Here is a 25123-nt window from a genome sequence, read left to right as displayed (position 1 = left end):
AGACAGCTCTGAGCTGCCTGCCTGTGAAATGTTGTCATCTAAGCCACAGCAGAAACACTCCCTCAAACCACTCTCCCCGGAGGTGTCGGAGCTGCATTTCCAATGACCGAAAGGGAAGCTGTCCTAGCCTTCTGACTATTAAAGGAAATAGACAATTTCTTTAGAGTTGCTTCAAAATTCCACTTCCTCTAGGATGTGATTTTAAAAGTTTCTTGCCTGTGCTAGGCCAGTGTGGCTCAGTGGCTGAGTGCCAAACCATGCACCAAGAGGCCACTGGTTCGATTACCAGTCAGGGCACATGTCCAGATGGTGGGGTAGGTCCCCAGTAGGGGGCATGCAGGAGGCAGCCATTCAATATTGGTATTTCTCTCTCATCAATGTTTCTCTTTCTCTCCCCCCCCCTCTCTCTCAAATCAATAAACACATATTAAAAATGACGTTTCTTGTACAAATTAAGCTTTTTGGGTAAAGTTCAGTCTTTCAAAGATGCCCTTCCCATTTTTTAGCTGCCCCCAATGGTGGCTGACTCTATCACGGATCTCAGTGTGTCTTCTAAGTGGGAGAAGAGAAGGCAGCAGGCTGAGACCCATTAGACTTCCCTCTACATCAGTGATGGCGAACCTATGACACACATGTCAGAGGTGACACGCGAACTCATTTTTTTGGTTGATTTTTCTGTTAAATGGCATTTAAATATATAAAATAAGTATCAAAAATATAAGTCTTTGTTTTACTATGGTTGCAAATATCAAAAAATTTCTATATGTGACACGGCACCAGAGTTAAGTTAAGGTTTTTCAAAATGCTGACACGCCGAGCTCAAAAAGTTCGCCATCACTGTTCTACATCTTCGCAGGTCTCTGCTATGAAGTGGTTGGCCTATATTTCTCCATGAACTAATAGCTGTTGGACACTTGGAGTGACTGAATTGCAGCCACTGTTTGAGTCCACGGTCTGGTCCTCTTGACCTGAGGGAGTTTCTTTGTCTTCTTCTTAGGTTTCTACCAATCTCCTCAACACCTACCATTTGCCATCGCTGTCCCTTCCAAGACACACACAATCTGGGGAGCCATGAGCCCTGTTCAGAACCTTCCAGATTGTGGCCCAAAGAGTGGAAGCCAGAGAGTAACATACAAATCTCAGTTCCTGCTCTGTTCTCTCTCCCCTCCCTCTTCCCACATTTCCTGGGGTCGGAAGGGGTGGGCTTCCCTCTTCCTCTATGGAATTATTCTGAGTGCTGTCCTTGTGGAGTATATAGTAAACTTCCAGCTCCTCGGGCCTGGCTTCTGTGGTAAAAGAAGCTAAAGGAATTTGGAGAAATCCCTTCCTGTCTTGAAATCTATTTTTCAAGATTTCTGCCTTACTAATAAGGATCGTCTCCTTTGGGGAGTCCCATCCTTTCCTTTCCTGGAGTCCTGACTCATCCTGGAAGGAAGGAGGACACTTAAAGGGGAAAGTAGACATTTCAATTTATTATGTGCAGAAGCATTTCACTGCTGCACAATTGCGGGGAGGTAAAGGTGGAAGCCTCTTCATCTGCAGATGCATGAGTGCAGCTGCCATGCAGACTTGGTGCATTCCTGGATCAGCTCTGACAATCACCACGGAAGTTGTATGAGTATCATTGTCAATGTACTAAATAGCAAGAGAAAACAACCTAACATTTAAACAGTGTCTAGGGACACCCTTTATTGTTGATAGTTTATGTTGCACACTCATTAACATATTGTTCTTCCACTGAACATTGATCGCAGGAAAACACAACTCTGCCAACCATTAAGAGTGAAATCTGTTTCTCCCTATTCTTCAGTGGCAATCTTTTTATATAGGATTCTCAGGATAAACTAGACAGGACCGCCAATGAGGAGTACTCATTAATCTCTGCTCAAATGGATTCCCCTTTACTGCCTAGGTACCCGATGCTATTACAGATATCTTCTCCCCTTCAAGAGTGGCTTTCCAGAAGAGCCTATTCCTTGCCTCCTGTTCATCCCAATCTTATCAGACTCCCACTCCCACCTTTCCACTGACCCATCACTAATACCAAGGGCCCCGATGACCTCCTGATCACTAAAGTCAAAGGACACCTTTCTGTACCACTCAGCCACTGTGGACACTGTGGGTCCCTCCCTTCATATTGGGGGCTTTTTCCCCCCTTTTGGCTTGTCTGGCATTCCTGGTTTTCCTCTCACCTCACAGGCTGACCCTTTTCTGTCTCTTCCAGGCTTTTCCATCTCTATTAGACCTCTTAAAACTAAGAGTTATCGGGAACTAAGTCCTGGGATCCTCCTCTATTCCCCTCCCTATGCCAAACATTTTATCCATCCTATGCTTAAATTCCATCTAGACTCATGTTTTTCAGCTCAGCCCGTGTGGTTCAAGAAGTTGAGTGTCAACTCATGAACACAGAGCTCACCTATCAGGACACATGCCTGGGTTGGAGCTTGATCCCAGTAGGGGGACTGCAGGAGGCAGCCGATGGATGATTTTCTCTCATGGATGTTTCTATCTCTCTACCCTCTCCCTTCCTCTCTCTCTCAAATCAATAAAAACATATTTAAAAAATAAATTCAATCTAGATTCATGATTTTTAAATCTTTTGGCATGTAACTTATACCTGGAGAAAGGGTAAACACTTTCAATTGCCTCTGTTTTTCTACTTCTAGAAATTTCTGCTTCTATAATCACTCCCATGACAGCCTCATAGGAAATAAAGATGATAAAAGGCACCATAGACACACAGGGTTTCAGTCAAAGGCAAGCTGAAGGGTGGTGTCAATTGGAAGTGAAAGCCCTGGAAGGAAACCGAGTGCTGCTCCTCAGTCACGATGTGACCCTAGACAACTCACTCTCACCTCTGGGCTTCAGACTGTAGAGGCCGCAGAGGTGACCTGATTGTCTTTGTAATGGAAGGTTAAATGTGAATTCTGCCAAATGGCATTTCATGTTCAGAATCTTAGCACCTCCTTACTTGTTTGGAAGTGGTATAAAAAGGGAAAAATTGGAAAGAAATGTTTCCTACAGAAAATAAAACAACATGAAAACTGTTATTTACCCCAGAAGTCAGTTTTCTATTCAATTTCATTTATTGCCACTTAAAACTTTTAATAGGGAAAAAAGTAGCCTCATTAAAATGAATGAGGCAAGCGATTACTTAGTATTAGCTGTGGGCAGTACTAACAGTGGGTAGTATTAACAGTGGGAGGAATATGATGTTACAGCTGAGACCTTTTTCAGGGAGGACTGCTGAGTGGGTTAGGAAAATGTCCTGCTACATGGGTTTGTGTTTCAGGGGACTTTTTGGTTGCCCCCAAAATATTCTACATATAGGTCCTGGGAGTTCATAAGTCAGTTTCCTCTACACCTTTCTGTAGAGGAAACATGGAATAAAAGGTTTAAAAAAGTAATAAATTGTATTTCAACAAAAAGTTCTGTTTTGTTTATGAAGGATTGGAAGTTTTCCACTCTGGTAAGCTGCAATAGGAACTCTGCATTAAACCTGGGAAAACTCTATGCCATAAAACAGTAAGGTCTGTGGCAGCAGTGTGCTAATACACATTTAACAGGTGGCTCTCCTAGGGGAGAAAGAGCCTCATCTAGAGTGTTTGCTGATTGCCCTGGTGTAAATATTCCCAATATGGCCAATTTCAAGCTCCCTGAGTGAGGACCTTGCACCAAGAGTTAGGAAGAGGTGCAAGTAGCGCTCCATTCTAGTGACCACAGAGATACAATAGTTGTAGTTTACCTCAAGATCCCAGACAATAGTCAAACATCTATAATAATAAAAGCATAATATGCTAATTAGACCGGATGCCCTTCTAGACAAAGCCATGGTGGCAGGGGCCAAGGCAGAGGCTGTGGCGGCGGGGCCAAGCCCCTTGCATGAATTTCGTGCATTGGGCCTCTAGTGTCAAATAATTAGCAAGTCATGAGTTTTGGGTATTTGTTATCTTTGTTTTTAACATAATTTGTTTAATTGTAAGTTTATATAATTTACTTTCTAAATACCACAGGCTTTATCACAGTATCATGAGAAATTCCTTCCTGTCTGCTCCTCTGCTTGATCAACGTCTACTAAACCCTATAGGTCAAGGGTTACCACCTCTGGGAAGTTCTCCTCATTTTAACCAAGAATATGCTAAATAACCAGCCCTTCTTTCCCTACAAACGGCTCTAGTATAATGATGATCACAGTATTTTGTTCCAACACATATTCTCTGTAGAAAGGTAGATTATACACGAGAAATTAAGATTCAGCATGCTATCTACCTAAGCTGCCTATTTGTTAGCCACTAGCCACATTTACATTTATTTAAATTTAAATAAAATTAAAAGGTCAATTCCTCAGGTGCATTAGCCACATTTCAAGCACTTACTGAGCCCACCCGCAACTAGTGGGCTCTCAGACACGGGGCATTTCCATCTCTGTAGAAAGCTCTGCCGGACAATCTGAGGGGAGGGGGGGAGCTTGCATCTCTTTACATAGTGTTATTTTCTAAGCACTTAGCCTAGTGTCGGTATACAGTAAGCATTCAATACGTATTGAATTAATAAAAGAAAAAATTAACACTATTCCCCTAGTGGTAACTACTTATAGCATTCAGGGTTCCTGGAGACCACAGAAACAAACACACATACCTAAATTTATTTTTGTTATTGACAAGCGGAAAACTAAAAATGAGCAATTTTCATTTCCCCTGGGATGAGAACACCAACATCCAACATTAGAATACAATTATAGACTTCATCTCTCAGGTGTTAATATAGCAATCTATAGTTGTTAATTCAGAAGCATAATATCGATTTTAATTTATTTTTCTAGGTCATCTCTGCTCTGTTGTTCTGTAAATGACCCTATGGACTCATTAAATCTTTCAGCATGATATTTATGCAACCCTATTTAATGAGTCCTCCAACACCTTGAATTCTCTGGCTCTCATACCTATTATTTTAGTGGCAAAATTCTGAGTTTAATTAACCGTATTCTTCATGGACTCAGAGGAGATCATAAAAAGGTCACTCAGTCTTACACAACTCTCTGCTTGCAGACAGCCTCTTCGTTGCCACACTTCCAGATCTCCAAGAGACTCACAGTATCCTCTGGGGACTGATTCCAGAAGCCCTTCACCCCAGTCCCCACAGATAAAAGTCCTCACAGATAACAGAATCTGCAGATGCTCCAGTCCCCTACGGAAAATAGCATAGTATTTGCCTAGAACCTACGCACATCTCCCATATACTTTAACTCATCTGTAGGTTACTTCAAATACCTAATACAAGGTAGATGCTTTGTAAACAGTTGTTAAAATACACTGGCTAGGGAACAATGACAAGTTAAAAATACATTTAAAAAAATAATAAAAAGAGATGTTTCTCTTCCAATATGTTCCTCTAGATTTCCTTATAACCTCAGGGGTAAATAGTAGGGCTGAGTAAATAGTATTTGAACGAATAAACAAAAACCTTAAAAATAATTGCTTAACAACAACACAATAATAGACCCTAGTACAAACCTCAACGTGTACCCTAACTCCTTTCTCATATAATTCAGTCCCCACCTTTTCAAGTGGAAGAAGGAGGTTATAGTTAATAAGGATTCTGTTCTAGGGCTGGGGGAAGAGAAGGGCTTAGGAGGAGAGTGTGGACAGATGGGGGAGGGAGAAGGCTTTCAAGGGAAGCAAACCCATTTCATCTGTGGCTTGAACTCAGCACCAACACATAAAAGCTGGATGGCATGTGAATGGAGAATAAGGGAGGGAGGACAAAAGTCAAGGTTGGGAGGAGGTGAGGGTGTATGCCAGGCTACGCTGTGCCTCACAGTCCCCCTTTCTGCGTGCCACTGCCTTTCCACTAGATGTGATGGACACAGAAAATGGCTGCCTGCCCCACAGTGATAGGAGCTGCTCGCTGCGAGTCATAGCTTCTGAGAGGTAAGTCCTGTGTTCAGAGGGCTGCACATTTCCTAACATCTAGTCCTGGGAGATGTTCTTCTCCAAGACATTGGTTAAAAACAACTGGTTTTGAAAAACTTGAATGTCTCGCCTTTGATGTTTAATTCCTTTTGCTGTTGTGACCATTTGAGGGGCTAAACCCCTGGCACGATCTGGTTGTGATATTGTGGAGGCTGGGGTAGGCCGCCAGCAAATAAGATAGCATTTGGTATATGGGACTGGAGTTTGTCCCTCGTCACCACTCGGAGAGCTCTGCTTCCTTTAACAGAGAGGCTGCTAGTCTGTCCATTTTATAGATGAGTATACTGAGGATCAGAGGGTGTACCCTTAGGGCTTGCCTCGCCATGAAATGTGAGGAAGAGCGATCACACCCCTGAAACCTAGATCATAAAATCATGGCTTCAGATGTTTACTAAGAAAATCAAAGGACACAATATGCGGGTCCCCAAGGTTTGACACTTCTTGTATGACCTTAGTAGAGTTCATTAATCTTTTTGAACTTTAGTTTCCTCACGTGCACAATGGCAAGAATAAGATAATACATGTGATGTGCTCTGAAGGTGCTTCGCAACATAGTAAATGCTCAATAAATGCTTGATGTTATTGTTTTCTTATTTAAGTGTCAGGGAATAAAAGTTTAAATCCTTTTCCATGGACTGGAATTGCTCTATATTTTATAGCATGTAGGGACTGTGCTTTTGCTCTTTTGTTCTTTTTGAAGTTGGCATAGCTGAGAATAAGCAGACACTTAACTATATTTGGCATCAATTTATAGTTCCCAATGTTATAGCATCAGTATTTTTTAGAAATTGGTCATTCTATAGCTCTTTACATAAAGGTTCATACACAAAATGAGCAGACATGCTTTTTGTTTGTTTTTAATCTTTCTCTACAGTGATTTGTATTTATTAAAAAAAAAAGTTACCTGAGTTAAAGGTATGAATAACCTGTTTAGCTTCACCTATTAATCTCTAGCTGAATTAGGAATATATTTTTCACTAATGAGATTTACATTCACTAATTTAAAATGTTAAATTTCAAGTATTAATGTGATGAGTATTCTGGGACCAATATTATAGTAAAATAAGTCATTTTTAAAAATTTATCTTTATTGTTGAAAGTATTACAGATGTCCCCTTTGTCGTCACCCTCCCCATTGACCACCTCTACCCTGCACCTGTCCCTCCCAGACCTTCACCACACTATTGCCTGTGTCCATAGGCTATGCATACATGCATATAAATTCCCAGGTTAATCTCCCCTCGCCACCACCCCCCCGCCTCTACACCCGCACCCCAGCCTTCCCTCTGAAATATGTGATTCCTTTTCATTCATTCATTTTGTTTTCAGCTGTAGACTATCAATAGAGATTTTTAAGGCGAGGAACAAAGGTGAGGAAATATTAAACTTTGTACAAAATGCACTTTTCATATACTGCTATGAAAGAAGAACTTTTTGTTCTTTTGCAAAGATAAAATAGTATTGCTTTTTTTCTGTTTTTGCAATGAGGCGTAAGTTTCCATGGAAAGTGTGAAATTGGTTTATTGTTATGTTGCCTTTTATCTGTGGAAAGCTAAAGGAACCAAACTATGTGAGTGAAGATTTTTTTAATGTCTAGGCATTGTGGGAATATCTATCTCTTTTGAAAATAAATACTTTTTGCTAAGCAGGAAGCGCAGCTGACATTCTGAAAGGAATACAGGCTGTGAACCGGCCATTGCAAGCCTCATAGAGCAGAGGACAAAAATGTAACATTTACATCCCTATTGCATTTGTTTTAGAAACAACACCCAACTCCTGTGTTCTGACCTCCACTCTCATTTACCTCCTCTGACAGAATGTAATAGTCTACCTGTGATATTAAATGTTTCACAATAACTCTCAAAAATTCCAAGACAGTAACAAGTGCAACAACAACAAAATCCAATGATGCTTATAATTGATGATTTAAGATACACCCTAAACATGTATAGCCAAATGTAAAAGAAAACATTTTCAAGGTCTCCCTGATGTCTTCTTGAATAAATCAGTATCACTCGCCTCTCCTACACCCCAACTTCCAATGGGGGCTTGATCACAAGGTCACCACAGAAGCAAGATCCACTGGGAGGACATGGACAGAATTCAGGCTATGTCTTTGCTCTCAAATGACATTCTCTGCCTCTCTCTTACTAGTGCTGCAGTCAGAAGCAGAAAATAAGAAGATACCAAAAGGTCAGGCTTGTGATTAAGCCAAAAAATTACAACACAATAAAAACAGCATGAAGGCGGCTTGAAGCTTCTCATTCCAGCCGGGGGATAGATACCAGTACTCCATCCTTGCTGGTCAAATGTGGTCCATGGAAATGTGGCAGCAAGAGCATCCCCTGAAAACCAGTGAGGGGTGCAGATCGCAGGGCCCACCAGACCTCCAGCATCAGAATCTACATTCTCATTGGATCATATAGTCATTAAAGTGTGAAAAGCTCATTGTTTGTAGCAACTGATATAGACAAAGGAAGAACTTACACCTTTTAGTAAAATTTGTGTTTTCACTAATTCTTTGATGTTTCTAAACTGCACTGACTTACAGATCAATAAGGACTTAAAGAGAAAAACACTAAGCCTCACTGTAAAACTCTATTTTCAATACATCAGAAGTTTGCTTTCTTTATAATCATAGTAATGCTTCTTTTCTCCATCATTAGAATGGCTTTGGCCAGTTTTTATTAGCCGAAGGAATACAATATATGTCATGATGATTCTCCTCTAGCAAGCTAAAGGCCTCTCTAAATTTCAAGCTTTATTTTGCTCCAACCAGCAGCCATTGACACAAACACCCCTAATAGTGAGGCAATTTTAAGGGCTTTTGATAGCAGAGAATCAGAAAATCCTGACATATTCTCTTAAATCAAAATACCATGTGGGGGGTACATGCTTTTTGTTTGATTTTTAAAAGGACCATGTCATAAATTTGAGTAGACTGGGTCAAGAAGACTCCCTGAAAACTAATTTAATCCCATTAGATTTTAAGATATTAAGACTGTGAGAAATCAGTGCTTTGAGAAGTAGGAACTTAAATGTTTCAAAAGTGGAAATAATAGTGGGTGTGAGAGAGAAAGATCAAGGTCAAAAGGGAAGCTGATTTTACAAGTTGAGAAACAAAAGGGAAGAAGACAATATGTAAGAATGGAATTTATGACAGAAAGAGAGAGATGAAGAAATAAATACCAGAGGAAGACAGTGAAGATGTGGAGTCCATCATGGTGTGGCTGGGAACTGGAGCAGGAAAACGATGGGAATGTAGAGAAAGGGAGGGTGAAGAACAAAGGAACAAGTCCATGATGCCTGTGAACCTGATGGCCACACGCCACCCTTCTCTCTAAAGCGACCCCTCCCATCCAGTCCTACCTGGCCGGAAGGACGGTGGTCACCACTTGAGAGCTTGAGGGTTGGGGGGAGTAAAGTTGGGGGGAACAGAGGGATCCTCATGGCAAGTTTCCGACAAGAATGAGGAGGAACCGTCCCCCTGTGTGGGAAAAAAAGGGAGGCTGTCATTTTGGTGGCATTGAACTGGATTTTTAAGTCATTTGTTACTTCAAATTATTTGTCTGGGAGCTTTCTTGGAACGCCTTCTAGAATAGAGATTTAAAACCTCCAGCTCCTTTATCTTGTCCAACACGTTCTACCACAAATGCAATGGAACTGGCAATTGAATTCTCCTTGGTCTTTCCCTACCCTCTGTAGGGATTAGATGTTAAAGATGATTGCAGCTATTACTATTGAGAAATTCTCCACAAAATTCCACTACTGTCAAGAAACCTGAGATTATATTGAATTACTGACAGCAGTTGAACAATGCAGCCCAATGAGTTTGCGTTTAATGGCCATACTGTACTTTTTCCACTCAAAGAGAGAAAACTCTTTTTTTTTTTTTTTTTTTTAATAAACAAAGTCAATTCTGTTAGTCCTCTACATAAGTCCTTCATTCAAAACTATGTATTAAGCACTAACTAAGTGCCAGGCATTATTCTCAGGTACCTAGAACTCAAGAGCATTACTGAACAAAATAACAAAGCCTCTGCCTTTATGGAGATTGCATTTTAAAGGGGAGGGACCAATAATGAGTAACACACTTAAGGGGGAAGTGAATGACCTACAAGGTAATAAATGCTATGAAAAACAGAAAAGAGAAAGGAGATGCCGGGGATGGAAGAGTGGTGGTTGCAAATTTAAGTAAAGTGGTCATTGACAGCCTCTTTGAGAAGTCAGATTTGAACAAAGATCTGAAAGTCAGGAGAGACTTGCCCAAGAAGATACCTGGGAGATGAGCATTCTGGGTAGAGGAAATAGTCCACGCCAGCCCAAGGAATGGCTTGCCTAGTTGGGGCCCAGCAAGGAGCCCAGGAGGTCTGTAACAGAGGGTAGGTGAATAAAATGAAGAGAGGATGCAGCACAGTGGAATCCAATTATACTGGACCTTGTAGACTTTTATTCTGAGACTATAGGCTAGGTCAGGGGTGGGCAAACTTTTTGACTCGAGGGCCACAATGGGTTCTTAAACTGGACCGGAGGGCCGGAACAAAAGCATGGATGGAGTGTTTGTGTGAACTAATATAAATTCAAAGTAAACATCATTACATAAAAGGGTACGGTCTTTTTTTTTTTTTTTTTTTTTTAGTTTTATTCATTTCAAACGGGCCGGATCTGGCCCGCAGGCCGTAGTTTGCCCACGGCTGGGCTAGGTGCATGAAAATTCATGCACTGGGGGGCCGGGGGGGGGGGAGGTTCCCTCAGCCCAGCCTGCCCCCTCTCACAGTCCGGGAGCCCTCAGGAGCAGGAGGCGACCCGGCAATCAGGGGAAGGTGACGCCCCCATCACACTTCTGCTGCTGCCACTGCCAGCAGCACAAACCTCGGCCAGCCCTGGTTACCTGAGCCTCGGGCCAGCCCTGGGCGGCTGGGCAGCCACCATCCGAGGCTTGCCTGTGCCTCAGGCCAGCCCTAGATGGCTGGGCAGCCACCATCAGCGGCTTGCCTGTGCCTCGGCCGGCCCTGTTTATCTGAGCCTCAGTCAGTGGGGGGTGTAGGAGGACCCAAGGCCCCAAGCGGGTTGAGGGGACTCCAGCAGGAGGTGTGCAGAGAGGCGGGCCCCAGCTGAGGAATGGAGGATATTCTCAACGACATGAGTTATAACTTCCAATTTGTTAGACACCACAGTCAGGCTTCAGCTTTGGGGGAGGGAGGGAAAGAGGGATGGGCAGCTCTTTGGAGGAGCCTGGGCGAGCTGTCAGTCAGTGGGGGGTGCAGGATGACCTGAGGCCCCCAGTGGGGCTGAGGGGACTCCAGTGGCAGGCCCACGGAGCAGCCTGCCCCACCCCCACTGTGGGCACTGCCATCTTGTGAGGGCATGATGGTCAATTTGCATATTACCTCTATTATATAGGATGATAGGAGTCATGCAAGGGCGTTGAACAGAGGAGCAAGCTGATTTATGTTCTAAAAGGATGACTCTGGCTACTATATTGGGCCCAGATTATGAGCAGGGCATGTGTAAGCAAGAATACCAGTTAGGAGGCTATTTAGAAATCCAGGTGAGAGATGGCAGTGACTTTGCTAGGGTGGGTGTGCCGCAGTTGACACATTAACAATTATAAAGATGTGTTACCTTATTTATAATAATTTGCAAATTTGGGGATTTTTGTTTCATTTAACAGGAAAACCTAATAATAAACTTAAGAATTCTGCCGAAACCGGTTTGGCTCAGTGGATAGAGCGTCGGCCTGCGGACTGAGAGGTCCCAGGTTCGATTCCGGTCAAGGGCATGTACCTGGGTTGCGGGCACATCCCCGGTGGGAGATGTGCAGGAGGCAGCTGATCGATGTTTCTCTCTCATCGATGTTTCTAACTCTCTATCTCTCTCCCTTTCTCTCTGTAAAAAATCAATAAAATATATTTAAAAAAAAAAAAAAAAAAAAAAAAAAAAAGAATTGTGACAGCTCATTATCTATTTCCCCAAACCTATGGAATTTTTTTTAATAATAAGTAAGATGCAAAGAAAAAGAAAAGGGTGAAATCTGAAGCTAGAGCATAATACATTTCCTATTCTTTATATGTAACTGGAAACATAGACATGCTGCTGGTTGCCCTCATAGACATGAATTTGCATAACTAGCATAATTAGCTAGGGCAAAATGCATTTTGATGCCTACATGATTAACATCCCAATCTTTCCTTCAATTGTGTAAAGTTGATTGTATATAAATGTGTGTGTGCACATGTGTATGATGGTCACAGAGGATTTATGGAAGAATTCATCCAAACCATCAGAAACATTATGAACTGTTTACTCTTCTATCACAGATCTGATAAGAGTCTTTGAAATATGAAAATATTATTTGAGCCTTGGTTTCTGCTACAAATTCAAAGACCTTTTATGTTAAATTCAAAGACTATTCTCAGCCAATGATTATTAATAAATGCAGATGTGCGTCAACTGATTTTTGCTGACAAAAAATGGATAGGTAGGACTCTAAGTGATAGATTTGTTAATATATATTTCAGAGAGGAAGGGAGAGGGAGAGAGCGATAGAAACATCAATAATGAGAGAGAATCATTGATCAGCTGCCTCCTGCACGTTCGTCCCCCATTTGGGATCAAGCCCGCAACCCAGGAATGTGCCCTGACCAGGAATTGAACTGTCACCTCCAGGGTTATAGCTTGACACTCAACTACTGAGCCATGCTGGCCGGGCACATTAATTTGGCCTTAGACATAATACATGGGAAATAGAGAATGTGACTCTTGCTCTTAGAAGCAGTCTGCCTGAGTTGAAACTTTGACAGTTTTTATTTTTTAAGCCCAGTAGTCCTACATTTGCCCTTTTATAATAGACTCTTCTTTGATGTCCACATAATGCTTCATCAAATATTTCAAAGCACCTAATGTACTTCCTAGTTGGGTATTATACAGCTCAATATTTCTCTCAGTTTGAGTTTGGTCATCCTTCCCTAACAATGTTGAAAGCCATAGTAAAATCAGGCAGTGGTTTCCTTATATCAATTAAAACTTCACATTCTCTGCTTTGGAAAGTGTTTAGGGTATGTGTGTTGGACTATTTTCATTATCCTTGTCATACCAAAGCAGGGCTTTAAAAACAAACTGGAGATACATTGGAAATAAAACATCTAACTAGTATTGACAAAATTCATCTAAGTCATGCACAATGACAGGTACAGGAGTAGAAGTAGAAATAAGCCCAAAAGGTTTTTGGGGCCATTCATGGTTGTGTGTACTTTTTTGTTTTGTTTTGTTTTGTTTTTGGTAGGTTGACAGGTAAAGTCAATGGGATTAAAGTTTGTCTCATCCTATTCCTGATCTTAAACACAGTCCTTATGGGAAAGACCCTGAACCCCACCAACACAAACACTCCTTAATCCTTTCATACTTGGTGAATATTCTCTTTGGATCTCTTTCCCTCCATTCAATAGACCAATCACCAAACTCCCACATTTTTCATATATAGGAAAGAAATAGATAAGGGAAGGGAAAGAATGCTAATGAAGTAGAAACAAGGGGAAGGAATCAATGGCATTCATGGGAATCTCAGTTTTAATTGTGTTGAAATCTCAAACTCACTTGCCTTGCAGGTGCCAGAAAATAGAAACCCATGAATCTATTTAGGTAATGCCAAGCAGGACTAAGGGGCAGCCACTTCTCAGCTCTAGAGATTTGTTTCCATGTTGGCTCAATCTAATAATATGATCTAATTTTCAAGAGAAATCATGTTTCTTTAAATAAGAACATTTTCAACTTTTATATAACAGTGTGGTGGTTTTGTGACTTGCCAACTTGACTAGCTGAACTACATTTCCCAGAGTTCCCTTTCTGTATGTTTCCAGTTAGAATGGGCTATAGAAAAGCCTCTCTCAAGAGCTGGATTGCTGATGAGGGGATGGCAGCCATTGTTTAATGCACAGGCATTATTGCTGATCTATTGACTCATCCTTTTAGGGTGAAGCAGCAATTGGACCTGTAATATCTTCTGACTCCACTTCTGGGCTAGTGTGTGTGTGTGTGTGTGTGTGTGTGTGTGTGTGTGTGTGTTTGTGTGTGTTCAGCTCTGTGACAAAGAGTCCTAACTTCTGAAGATTATTCTAGTCACCAAGCTTACTCATGATTCTCCCTTCCAGACTGCCTGTATGAATGCCAGGATCAGCATTAGATAGGGAGATAGCCTTGTGGAGACTACAAAGCCAGCCCCCACAATTGCAGGAGCCAATTCCCTGTAACACAAACAATCTCTCACTGGTTCTGCTTCTATAATGGAACCTGACTAGAACAGATGTTTAATTAAAATATTTTAGAAACATGTGAAAAATTTCTATTTCTGGTAATGGCTGGTTGGGTTATTTGAACCATCCTTCCCACCGAAAACAACTAAAAAAGTTGGATTTGATATTAAAACTATCTTCTTTAAAAAACATAAGAATCACAAAAATTTAAAGAATGATCAGGCCCAACCTGCAGGGACATTAAACCTAGACAGATAATAAGCAAGAAAGCTGCTTTAGTTCTGAGAGGCTTTTGCTAATGCTGGACATTTGAATTCATTTTTTGACAGCCTTGTAGGGTGAGGCCAAAACCGAAAGTCCATGGCCTATCCAGAATGAGGAATCTCACAGAAAATGTTTTCTGAGGCATACAAATTGTAGATCTGAAAACAAATGAAATAGAATGTTTGGAAGTAAAATAAAATACAAAAGCAAAAATTAAAGGCCCAGTGAATGAGTTAAATAGCAGTACCACCAAAAATTAGTGAATTAGAAAAAGGGTAAGAAAAAAAATTGTGCAAAGGGTAGCACAGAGAGACAAAAAGGTGGAAAATACTGAAAAGAGTTAAGAGATAGAAAAGATGGAGTAAGGTCATTTTATACATAAATAACACTATGAAAGGAAATTTTTGGAAAATATGATGGAAGCCAATAGCTGAGAGCTTTTTTCTGAACTAATGAAAGTTAACCATGCAGTCACCTCAAACACATACTTAAACACATTACAAGAAAACAATATAAAACATAAGAAAAAATCCTAACTGCAGGCAAAGAGTGGAAAATATATTTTCATCAAAAGAACTACACTAAGATAAATAGTTAACTTCTCAACAAGAAGAGAAGTCAGAGGAAATTAAAATGTTATCTTCCATAATAAAAAATATAATTGCCAACCTAAAATTTTTATATCCGGTTAAAGTATTGTTTCAGAATGAAGGTAAAATAAAGACATTTTCAGACAAAAATTATAACAAAAACCCCCAAAGAGTTTACCACCAGTAGACTATATAAAAGGAACTGCTAGAGGATGTAGAAAATAATGATCCCAAATGAACAGTCTGAGACACAAGAAGGAATGTACACCCAAAAAGCTTGTGAATATGTATAAATCTAAATGAGCACTGATTGTATAGCACAAAATAGTAATGTCTTATGGGTTTAGAAATCTGTAGAATGAAAATCAATTTCAAGAATAAATGGAGAGGAAACAAATAGAACTATAGCATTTCTGATATTCTAGTATTGCCCAGAAGGAAAGAAAACATGTCTAAGTTTATTTTCAAGAAAATGATGAACTACTACATATTTTTAAAAGGCAATTATTCACATTGACAGATATCAAAAGGAAATTTCTTACACAGAGGAAACAAAAATAAACCACATGATGGATCGACAAGGACTTGACAATGAGCAAAAGGTAGTCAACAGCCAACCAGTTTACACTTTGTGGTCTAGCTTCTATGAGAAGGTCCATTGGGTGCTATCAGGGAGAATTCATATTTCCCCATCAAGTAACAAAAGATTAGAGGAGGGACGAATAAATCATGCAAGAAAGAAGCTTTTACTTAAATGCCCAAGTTAGTTTCTCTTTCCCTGAAAACTGGGAAGGCAGGATTGAAATAGCTGTATTTAGTGTTCTGTCGCAGGGCCCAAAGGTAGGTCTGACAACAGTAACCTCACCCAGAGAGATTAGTCATGCACCCTGTTAAAAAGATGTCAGAGGGGAAATGAGGGAAATCAGGCTATGTTCCCCTGGTGGAGGGAAAAAAAAAAGAGCCAGGGTGATGAAATGCTCTTTGGCTATACATGAAAATGCCTTAAAACTTCCTGGCATTCTCTCTTGCTAATGAGCTAAATTAAAACAGATAACCCGTGTTTTAAGAAGCATCAAAGACAAATTAAATGTCAGAGGAAAAGTAAATTACATATTTATCGACTGTTTTATGAGGTTATGCAGACTGTTCATTAAAAAGTCCCCTCAAAAGATGATTCTTCTTGTAACCACGGCCTGTAGCTGCAAAGCAATCAATTTATAATGGAATATTCCCAGCAGATTCAGGGCAACTCCTGATTAACGATGTTTCACCACGTTAGGATAAATCTCTTTGAAATGTAAAGAAAAAAGGCAGAATGTCCTTTTTATAATGAACTCAGAGTCTAGCACAACCACAAAAAGTGTGTTTTTTTCCACTGGCAGTTGGGTTCTTGAATTGTTCCTACCACCTTTCATACACATAAACCCTTTACTACTGATTTTGGCAAACCTAGGTATGGAAATCCCAAGGAAACCCATTATGTCACTGAGTTGAAAGACTGTATCCATCTTTAGAACTCTGCAGCTATAGATTTCATAAGAAGACGCACCTTGAACAAAACTGAAACAGCATACACTCCGGGACTAAATCCAATATTTCACTGCTAGGGAACAGGCAGCTGAACATCTCTCCATAATTTAGAACTCTACTGAAAAAGAGCTGAGTATTCTCTTTTAAGAGAATATATAACTTAATACATTTCAGTGGGACTTTATGGACAGGAATGCACAATGCAATTTTATGTCAAATTGGGGGCCAAAATATGTATCTCTTGTATATTTTACCTCTAGTGATCATCACCTTCCATTTTCCACAATGTCCTCAAAATGTATAGGGTGTCCCAAAATTCATGCAAGAAGTAATTTTGATAGAAAACACAGGTTTATAATTAAAAATTGTAAATTTTTTATTGATTCATAAAGTATACAGTATAGGGTTATGTATGGAATAGCACATTGGGTAAATGGCCTCCATGGCTTTGCTGGCACATATGCCAAGCCATGGTCTTCATTGGTCTTCATTGTCCCTGCTCCTGGGCCATAACTGGTACTTGGTAATGCTTATCAAATTGAAGGGATTGAAATCAAAGGGCAACAGATATTAGGATCTGATTCAATAAACCAAGTAAAATGAGGCTTTTATTTTTGTTGTTGTTGTTAATGCTCACGCAAAATTTGAATTTTGCGTGAATTTTGGGACACCCTATAAATACAAAAAAATAGACTCGTTGAGTCTCAGTTTTTAATGGGAAATAAACCATTATACATATGACAAAGTCCTGGTGCATGTCACAAAATGGAACATTCTAAAATAAACTTTCACATTGTGGCTGGCCAAATTGGTCTTCCACCGAATAGGGACCAGAAGGACAGAAGTTCTTGGTCCACATGGAAATGAAATGGTTTTGATTGAAGAGCACCATTCTATTGCAGGATGATTAAAATGTTGGGAGCTTGAGTTGATCTTTCCAGATCATAAGTGCATGGTTGAGTGAAATGTTAGAAAGTTACACTTCGAATTAATCTTCATATGGATCTTGCTCTAAATCAAGCCACTTTCCTTGCCACTATAAAACTGTTATTTTTCTGCATTGGCTTTTCAAGTTTTTGTTGTTAAACATTTTTTTATATTTGTTTTTTTACTTTTAAAGGAGTGGTTTGGTTACCAAAGTTTTGGGAATTTATACAGATTGTAATTGGGGTCCAGGCAAGCTCAGAAAGTAATAGGAGAAATTAGGAATGTAAAAAGTGCGTCTTCCCTGATCAAGTGGAAGTTAGGAACACAGAACCCATTGTTCCATTAGTTAAATAAGTGGATGATGAAAAAGTAAGTTCATAATATTTGACAATATGGTGAAAGAAAATGACAAATGGGAAGAAATATGATGCCATGTAGCAAAATATTAGCCATTATTGTTCTCTAGTTAGGAAATTGCTTATGCCATCTATAAAATATTTGAAGGAGGACTCTATTCCCCTCAGCAACCTCTGGCAAAATTCAGCATGCTTTCCTCTCAATAAGAAGGTTGCAATTACCTTTAATACTACCTACTATAGTATCAACTCAATTTCCTTGCACAACATTGAGTGATGGAACTATTCATAAATTTCAAGATGTCAGAAAAGCACTTGGCCTTCACATCTTCTTGACTGAATGGAACTGACTCAGTTGTAGATACAGTTGGTCAGGTTCATTTTCCTTGAGTTGTTCCTTTTTCTTTCATGTTCCCCTTTTGTTGATTTCCCTCATATCTATGTCAAGCTTTGGCAAGCCAATACTGAACGTGAAGAGGGATTATCTCAAAGTCAGTGCTATTTTATTTCTGGTCAACACCCAACAATTATAAGAGTGTGGCTGGCCACTATGCTAGCCTGGTTTTACATTTGCTGTCCTGTGCTTTGATCTTTCTCCACAAGTCCTACACTTGACCTTATTGTTTTACTCCAATATTAATTATTGCTCCTTCTTGTCACGGTCATTTCCCTTTATTAGCTATTGTGTCCTACAATATTAACAGTCATCATTCTTATTTTATTATCAAAGTCATGGTTCCAAAGCACAACGTTTTTAAGCCCTGAAGAGCACCTCTCAATAAATGCTTTAGTTTGACATGGAACCAACAATCGTCAAGGGCAACCTTCAAACCTAGACACAGTAAGATGGTCAAAAGAACAATTTCCTGGATGGAAAGCAAAGAGAAATCATATTGGTCCCTATTTACAGTAAAAAAAAAAACACACAAAAAAACAATAGAACAACTAAAAATTCATAGAAACACTTCAGATCTCTTTCCAAAGGGCCAAAAAAAGAAATTTTAAAATGGCTATAAATATGGTAGTAGTATACATTTTATCTATGAGTAAAGTTGTTGAAATTTTTGGACCAAAACCAAAACAAAGCAAAATAAAACTCTGTGGGAATAACAATATTTTCCAAGAAAGATTTTTTTAGAAATGCAAAAAGTGGCTAATGAGGTATCAACCATAAGTGAAAGGTATTATGTCAGTGTACAAAGTAATGACAAATATGAATTCAGACAGCATGGATTGAAAATACATGTATTTGCATATATCACCTGGAATTGATCATTGTGAAGGTGTTTTTTTTTAATTTTCTGTTGAACCTGCATCTTTTGCTCCAAATATTTGAGCATTTTTTTTAAAGATTATTTCTAAATGGAAAGCATAGTGATTTTAAAAATTTATTCTACTTTACTAATGCATAATAAATGTGAAAGGGTGGTTAAGAATATTTAAATTATTGATTAATAAAAATCATAAAAATTAGCAGCATATCTCAGTAATTATTAATTCTTGGATTTTCATTACTGCTTGAGAATCTATATTGCCCAACCTAAAACTTTAGGAGTCACACATATTAAATCAATGTCATAGGGAATAAAATTATTTAGAATCAACCACAAGAAATCTATAAGAAGTAAATTTGTGAATAGACTATATAGTAAAACAAAACTAACATTTTTCAGCTTTGCAGATTTAAAAAGTACTTTTATGAAATACCAGTACCTTTTAGAGTAGACATTTTAAGCTGCAGATTGAAGAACAGAATAACTGAAAAGTACATTTTTCACAAAGAGAAAAAAATATTCCTTGATGAATAAAAACAGATGAATGTTCTAAAGCTGAGATACTTTTTCCCTAAAATATTTGATTTATAAATATTCAGTTTGCTTTAAGCTAATATTCATGAAACATTGGTTTTGACCAAATAATAAGCACAGGTAATTTTAAAGTGGAGCACCAATAAACTGTTATTATAGGGAAAAAGATTTATATTTTTCTGGTTTATGAGAATATTTTGTTAGAAGAAAACCAGGATGCTATGGTACAGGAACCCTCTGCTGGACAGAGTCTGCCATTACAATATCAATTATTTAAAGCTGAAGAGACTTAGCTAATTCATTTCTCTTAATTCTATCTTGGCAGGGGAGAGGGCCAGGGTCCTTTAAAAACACTTATGTCTCAACCACATCCCAGACCAATTAAAAGCCAATCTCCAGAGCTGGGTTCCATGTATTTGCAGTTTTTAAACCTCACAAGGTGATGATAAAGGCTTCTTGAATACTACCATAAAGATTTTTTTTTACCATCATTGAAAAAGATATATACATTTCCCATGCGAGATGTGATCTGAGATTGTGTGCAAGACACATGAGCTAGGAAGGTCTTATCCTAATGGAATGGAAAGAGAGCGAAACTGTTGAGTGATGCTATTCAGTTCCGTTTACCTTCGGCTTTTCGTCCAGGATCTGCTGACGTATCTCCTTGTGTTTCTCTACGAGTTTTTCTTGCCTTTTACTTTGTGCCTCTTCTAACTATAAGAAAGTTACAAAGAAAGTCATTCTCACCTAAAAGTTCTAGTGACTATCTTCAGAAAAATATTAAAAATTAAATGCATTGAATGACTTCATTCCCTAGTCATGAACTGCCCTTACAGGTGTAGGAGACTGTTGGTAAGCGCTGAAGATACACAGGAATGAGGGTGGAGTGATCAACAGTTATACTATCCTTACATTTTCTTAATATTTGAAAATTTCCATAGTGACATTTTTTAAAAATTTGAAAAAAAAATATAATGGCCTCTGGAGCTTGTCATCTTCTCTACCAGCGTGACAACTCAGGATTCTTTGGGGGAATCTCCCATTTACATCATGTTTCCCGGCTCCTGACTTGGAAGTGATTCTTCACATCTGTCTTAACGCGAGCCTTTTTGTACACAGGTTTGCAATTAAACTTGCAGGGACATTGACTAGGGAGCCTGTGCTGTGAAGAGTGGTAAATAGATGCAACTAGGCTTGTTGCTTCCCTATGGAGGCTCACACTGTGCTTGTCAAACATTCACACATAGTTTGCAAAGGAGACAGGGATTAGCCCCGTTAAAAAGAAACAATGGGCTCAAAATGGAGTCACTTCTGCTTCGCCCCACCAAGAATGAATACTGACCTAACTGCAGTTTCAGCCTCTCCCAGTCTGTCTGAAACTTCAACCTTAGTGATGTCATCTGCCTGATAAAGCCCCCTGCCTTCCCTTGAGCAAAGGTGACCTTGCCTGTAATAACTTCTTCATCCCATCATCTCTCTGCCTATAAAACCTTCTTCTCTATACAGCTGCTCAGAGGAACTCTCTGTTTACTAAATGGGATACTGCCTGGTTCATGAACTGCTGGAATCGATTAGGCCTTTAAATCTACGCGACTGAACTTTTGTTCTTTAACAACCAACATACCCTCTTGATGTACTGCACCACCTCCTGGATGTATGACCGGATCATCTCTGTCTTTTCCCTAAAAGAAAAGGACAAAGAAATCATTATATGAACACATCCAACATCAGAAAACGGGAGAATCTTGGACTCCCCAATGAAAATTTACAGAACTCTCAACATTCTTATTCCTGCTTCCAGGAAGGTATAATGTACCAACTCTGGACAAAGGTCGGGTCCCACCAAGGGCAGACTTTGTTTTCATTAAATGCTGGGAAGACTGCCTGACGTTATTAGGAGTGAGTATTCAACCTTTTCCTAAGGGACCCTCTTTACTCAGCCTTTATCTTCAAGGTCCTTTTCTGAACTGCTCTTTGAGTGTCTGGTTGAAAACCTTACAGAGATCTTTGGAAAGGTTAATTAGAGGAGAAATTTCACAGATGGGTCTTCATGGTTAAGAATAAAATAATCCCCAGGTAAAAGGTGGGAAACAAGGGTTCCTTCTCCTTACTCTTCCATCTGGCTTTTGTCTTTGGATTTAGCTTCTGTGATCTTCTCCTGTCTCTTTTTATCCATTTTCTTCTTTAATTCCTTCTTCTCTCTGAAGTCAAAATGGAAGTAAAAAGGAAAAAAGGCAAATGAAATGGCAGTTTGTATTGAATACATGTATATACACAAGTTCATTACAATGAGAACGGAGGCTTACTTCTCACAGATTTCTTTGAGCTTCTTTAACTGATTGTTCTGACATTCTTCAGCAACATCCGTCAATTTTTGGATAAGCTGGGGAAAGAAAATGCCAGTTTGCTATATTATGTTACCATAAACAAAGCACCCGCTACCTCAAACAATAGTATCTGTAGTTAAAAAATCTCTCATTGATATTTAACAAGTTAGAATTATCAAATATCTATGATAGGTAATGAGGACATAATTTAAAACCATCATATTATCTTGGTTTGAATATCAGAGAGGAAGGGGGAGGGAGAGATAGAAACATCAATGATGAAAGAGAATCATTGATCAGCTGCCTCCTACACAACCACTACTGGGGATCAAGCCCGCAACCCAGACATGTACCTTGACTAGGAATCGAACTGTGACATCCTGGTTCATAGGTCGATGCTCAACCACTGAGCCATGCAAGCCGGGATTCTTATCTCTTTTTAATTAAACAGGACTCCTTAGGTTACTGTGCTGGTTACTGTAGCTTGACCCAGTGCAAAGACAACAAACAGTGAGGACCCAGATTTCAATCCCCACTTTATGTGTGACCTATTAAAAGGATGATTTGGCCAAGAAAACCTATGTTTTCTTAGTTGTAAATAAAATTATGAATGCTTTTATCTTTTGGAGGTACTGAGAAGCTTAAAATAAAGTGAATATGATACAAATGTGAGTTATAATTTACTGTGAATTATGATTCTAGGTTTCCAGGTATTATTCATTGTTTAATTGCTTCATGGATAACATGAGTTACCCATCTTAGAAATCGATGGTTTTGTCCTTGTGTGGGTGACTTCCAAAGAACATAATAAATTCTCTTCTGTGCTATCACGGAATTTTTAATATATCACCACAAAATTAATTATTGTATTGCCTTGAGTGTATTTTTCTTATCAAACCAAGCTTGGAGAGAATAGCGACTGTGTTTTCATATCCTCAGCCCTCCGCACAATTCCTAGCATTCAGTAGTTGCTCAATAAAAGCTTGCCAATTATGTGAGCATCATTTTGCCTTCCAATCCCTTCTCTGTCTTTATTCTATACTAGAGGCTCAGTGCAAAAATTCATGCACCAGTGGGGTCCCTCAGCCTGGCCTGTGGTTTCGGGCCGAAACTGGCTCTCCAACATCCCCTTGGGAGTCCCGGATTACGAGAGGGCACAGGCCAGGCCGAGGGACCCCACCAGTGCATGATCGGGGCTGGGGAGGGACCGCAGGAGGGCTCCAGGGCATGTCTGGCCCATCTAGCTCAGTCCTGATAGGCTGGATCCCAGTGGCAAGCTAACCTACAAGTCACAGTGTCTGCCCCCTGGTGATCATAGCAACTGGTCAGCTGGTCTACTGTCTGCCCCCTGGTGGTCAGTGCACAACATAGCAAGCAGTAGAGAGGCCTTAGCATATCATTAGCATATTATGCTTTGATTGGTTGAACGAACGACCAGACACTTAGCATATTAGGCTTTTATTATATAGGATGAATACCATAAACAACCTTCTGCCATTGTTCAGGCACAGTAGCAACTGGACCCAACCCTTCTTACTGGACACCCAATAGATGGTGTGGGCTTCTTGCAAAAGGCCCCACCGCTGTTCCCCAGAGCTGAAGTTCTCAGATGCAGCAGGGTGAGCTGAACAGTTTTATATAAGCTGTAGTTACAACAGTGATAAGGCAATATAATCATAATGCCAGTTCATTTTCATTGATAATGTATACAAGCTGGGAACAGTTTGAAGAGTTTTAAATGCAGTAACTTATTCAATTCTAAGAGTTGACCTATTGGCAAGAAGTTGGTGCTGTTATCTTCCTTTTAAATATGAAAACATGGACCCCAGGTGCTCAAGTGTCTGGTTTAGGGCCAAAGAGGCAGTAAGCTACAGAGCTGGGTACAAACCCAGACAATCAGGCTGTAGCCTTCACCACTTTCCCACACCGCCTTTTCTACTGACTGTAGAAATTGTTTTAAAAGACCCCTTTTTATCTAAGAGAATATAAGAAGCCAAGGGAGAAAGTCTCTTATAGGATTACAATAAAAAACGCCTTAACATGACCATGAAATGTGATGCACCCATCTGTGAAGTGGATTAAGTCTGAACAAGTACTCACTGGGGCTTGAGCCAGTGGAAAACCTATTTGATCATCCAGAAGACATTGTCGGATCATGACTGTCACGATTAAAGATATCGTGAAATATTGCAGTGCTGTGGTGCAATTTATCAAGTTGTCTAGATGTTAAATTGGTGTGCAATGACTCTGGAAGTTTCCTTGAGGATTCCTGCGATGCTGCTATTCTAGCTGAGGGTGAATACTCAGCACATCTCCTTCCCCAGGGACCTTTCTTGTCTCCCATTCTCCCCAAGGAATTACAGAGCATCATCCAGGGATCCCCAACCATGGCTGCAACATCAGAAAACTTGGGCAACTTCTTAAAAATACAGGTTCCAGAGCCTGTTCCTAGGCTTATGGACTCCAAATATCTGGGGGGAGGAATCAATGTTTTCAAAATACCCTCTGATGATTTGGACACGTTGCCAGATTTGGGGGGTTTGGGTGGCCTTGTCCACATTCTACAGACTGTTGCAGTGCTCCAAGCAGTGCTTTTGAATTCTGTGGTTTCATACTTCTGCTCCCATGTTGCCATCTCTATCATTCATTTGACTCCAATGTATTCTATCTTCTTGATTCTGCCAGCGTCTGCTCACATTCCCTTCCACCTCTTGCCATAACAACATCAGTGACCAGTCAACACAACCACTGAGCCTGAGATCTTACAGCCCTCTGCCCACTCAGTTCAGCCTTTTATTTTGATTTGGTTTTAGCCGCCACACAACTGCCAGCACCACACCCCCTCAAGGCTCCATAGCAGTTCCCCATCTTGGGAAACCCGTGGCCTTCCTCTTTGCCCCTCCCTCAGATTATCACACTGCTCTTTGCTCTTCTCAGAACTAGTGCCCACTTCTCTTGCTCCCAGAACACACACTTTAGCCTAAACTATTCAATTTAGCCACAATCCAACATTTACCAAGTGTTTACTAAACCCCAGGCACCATCCTGGAGACTGTGAGGCAATGTCCTGGCTTTCAAGGTCTTGCTACTCAAACTG

The 25123-nt window shown here is 39.9% G+C and overlaps 1 protein-coding gene across 4 annotated transcripts in view; it reads right to left on the bottom strand.

Annotated features, from left to right (window-relative positions):
• Nucleotides 1-25123, bottom strand: part of PLCB1 (phospholipase C beta 1) — a 628875-nt gene that overhangs the window by 52126 nt on the left and 551626 nt on the right. For 2 of the 4 annotated variants that reach the window (XM_036322264.1, XM_036322265.1), the window contains exons 28-32: nucleotides 22006-22082; nucleotides 21811-21900; nucleotides 21324-21381; nucleotides 20327-20413; nucleotides 9342-9459 (exon numbers count right to left, since the gene is read on the bottom strand). In XM_036322264.1, coding sequence (XP_036178157.1) covers nucleotides 9361-9459; nucleotides 20327-20413; nucleotides 21324-21381; nucleotides 21811-21900; nucleotides 22006-22082 — 411 coding nt within the window. In that variant the 3' untranslated portion in view covers nucleotides 9342-9360. The remainder of the gene's footprint in view (nucleotides 1-9341; nucleotides 9460-20326; nucleotides 20414-21323; nucleotides 21382-21810; nucleotides 21901-22005; nucleotides 22083-25123) is intronic. The other 2 variants (XM_036322262.1, XM_036322263.1) reach the window with 1 other exon arrangement.

The sequence above is a fragment of the Myotis myotis genome, unplaced genomic scaffold, assembly GCF_014108235.1.
Source record: "Myotis myotis isolate mMyoMyo1 unplaced genomic scaffold, mMyoMyo1.p scaffold_m19_p_9, whole genome shotgun sequence".
NCBI classification, from domain to species: Eukaryota; Metazoa; Chordata; class Mammalia; order Chiroptera; family Vespertilionidae; genus Myotis; species Myotis myotis.
Note: the sequence above shows the minus strand (reverse complement) of the source record. Positions and strands in the feature narration are given on the sequence as shown.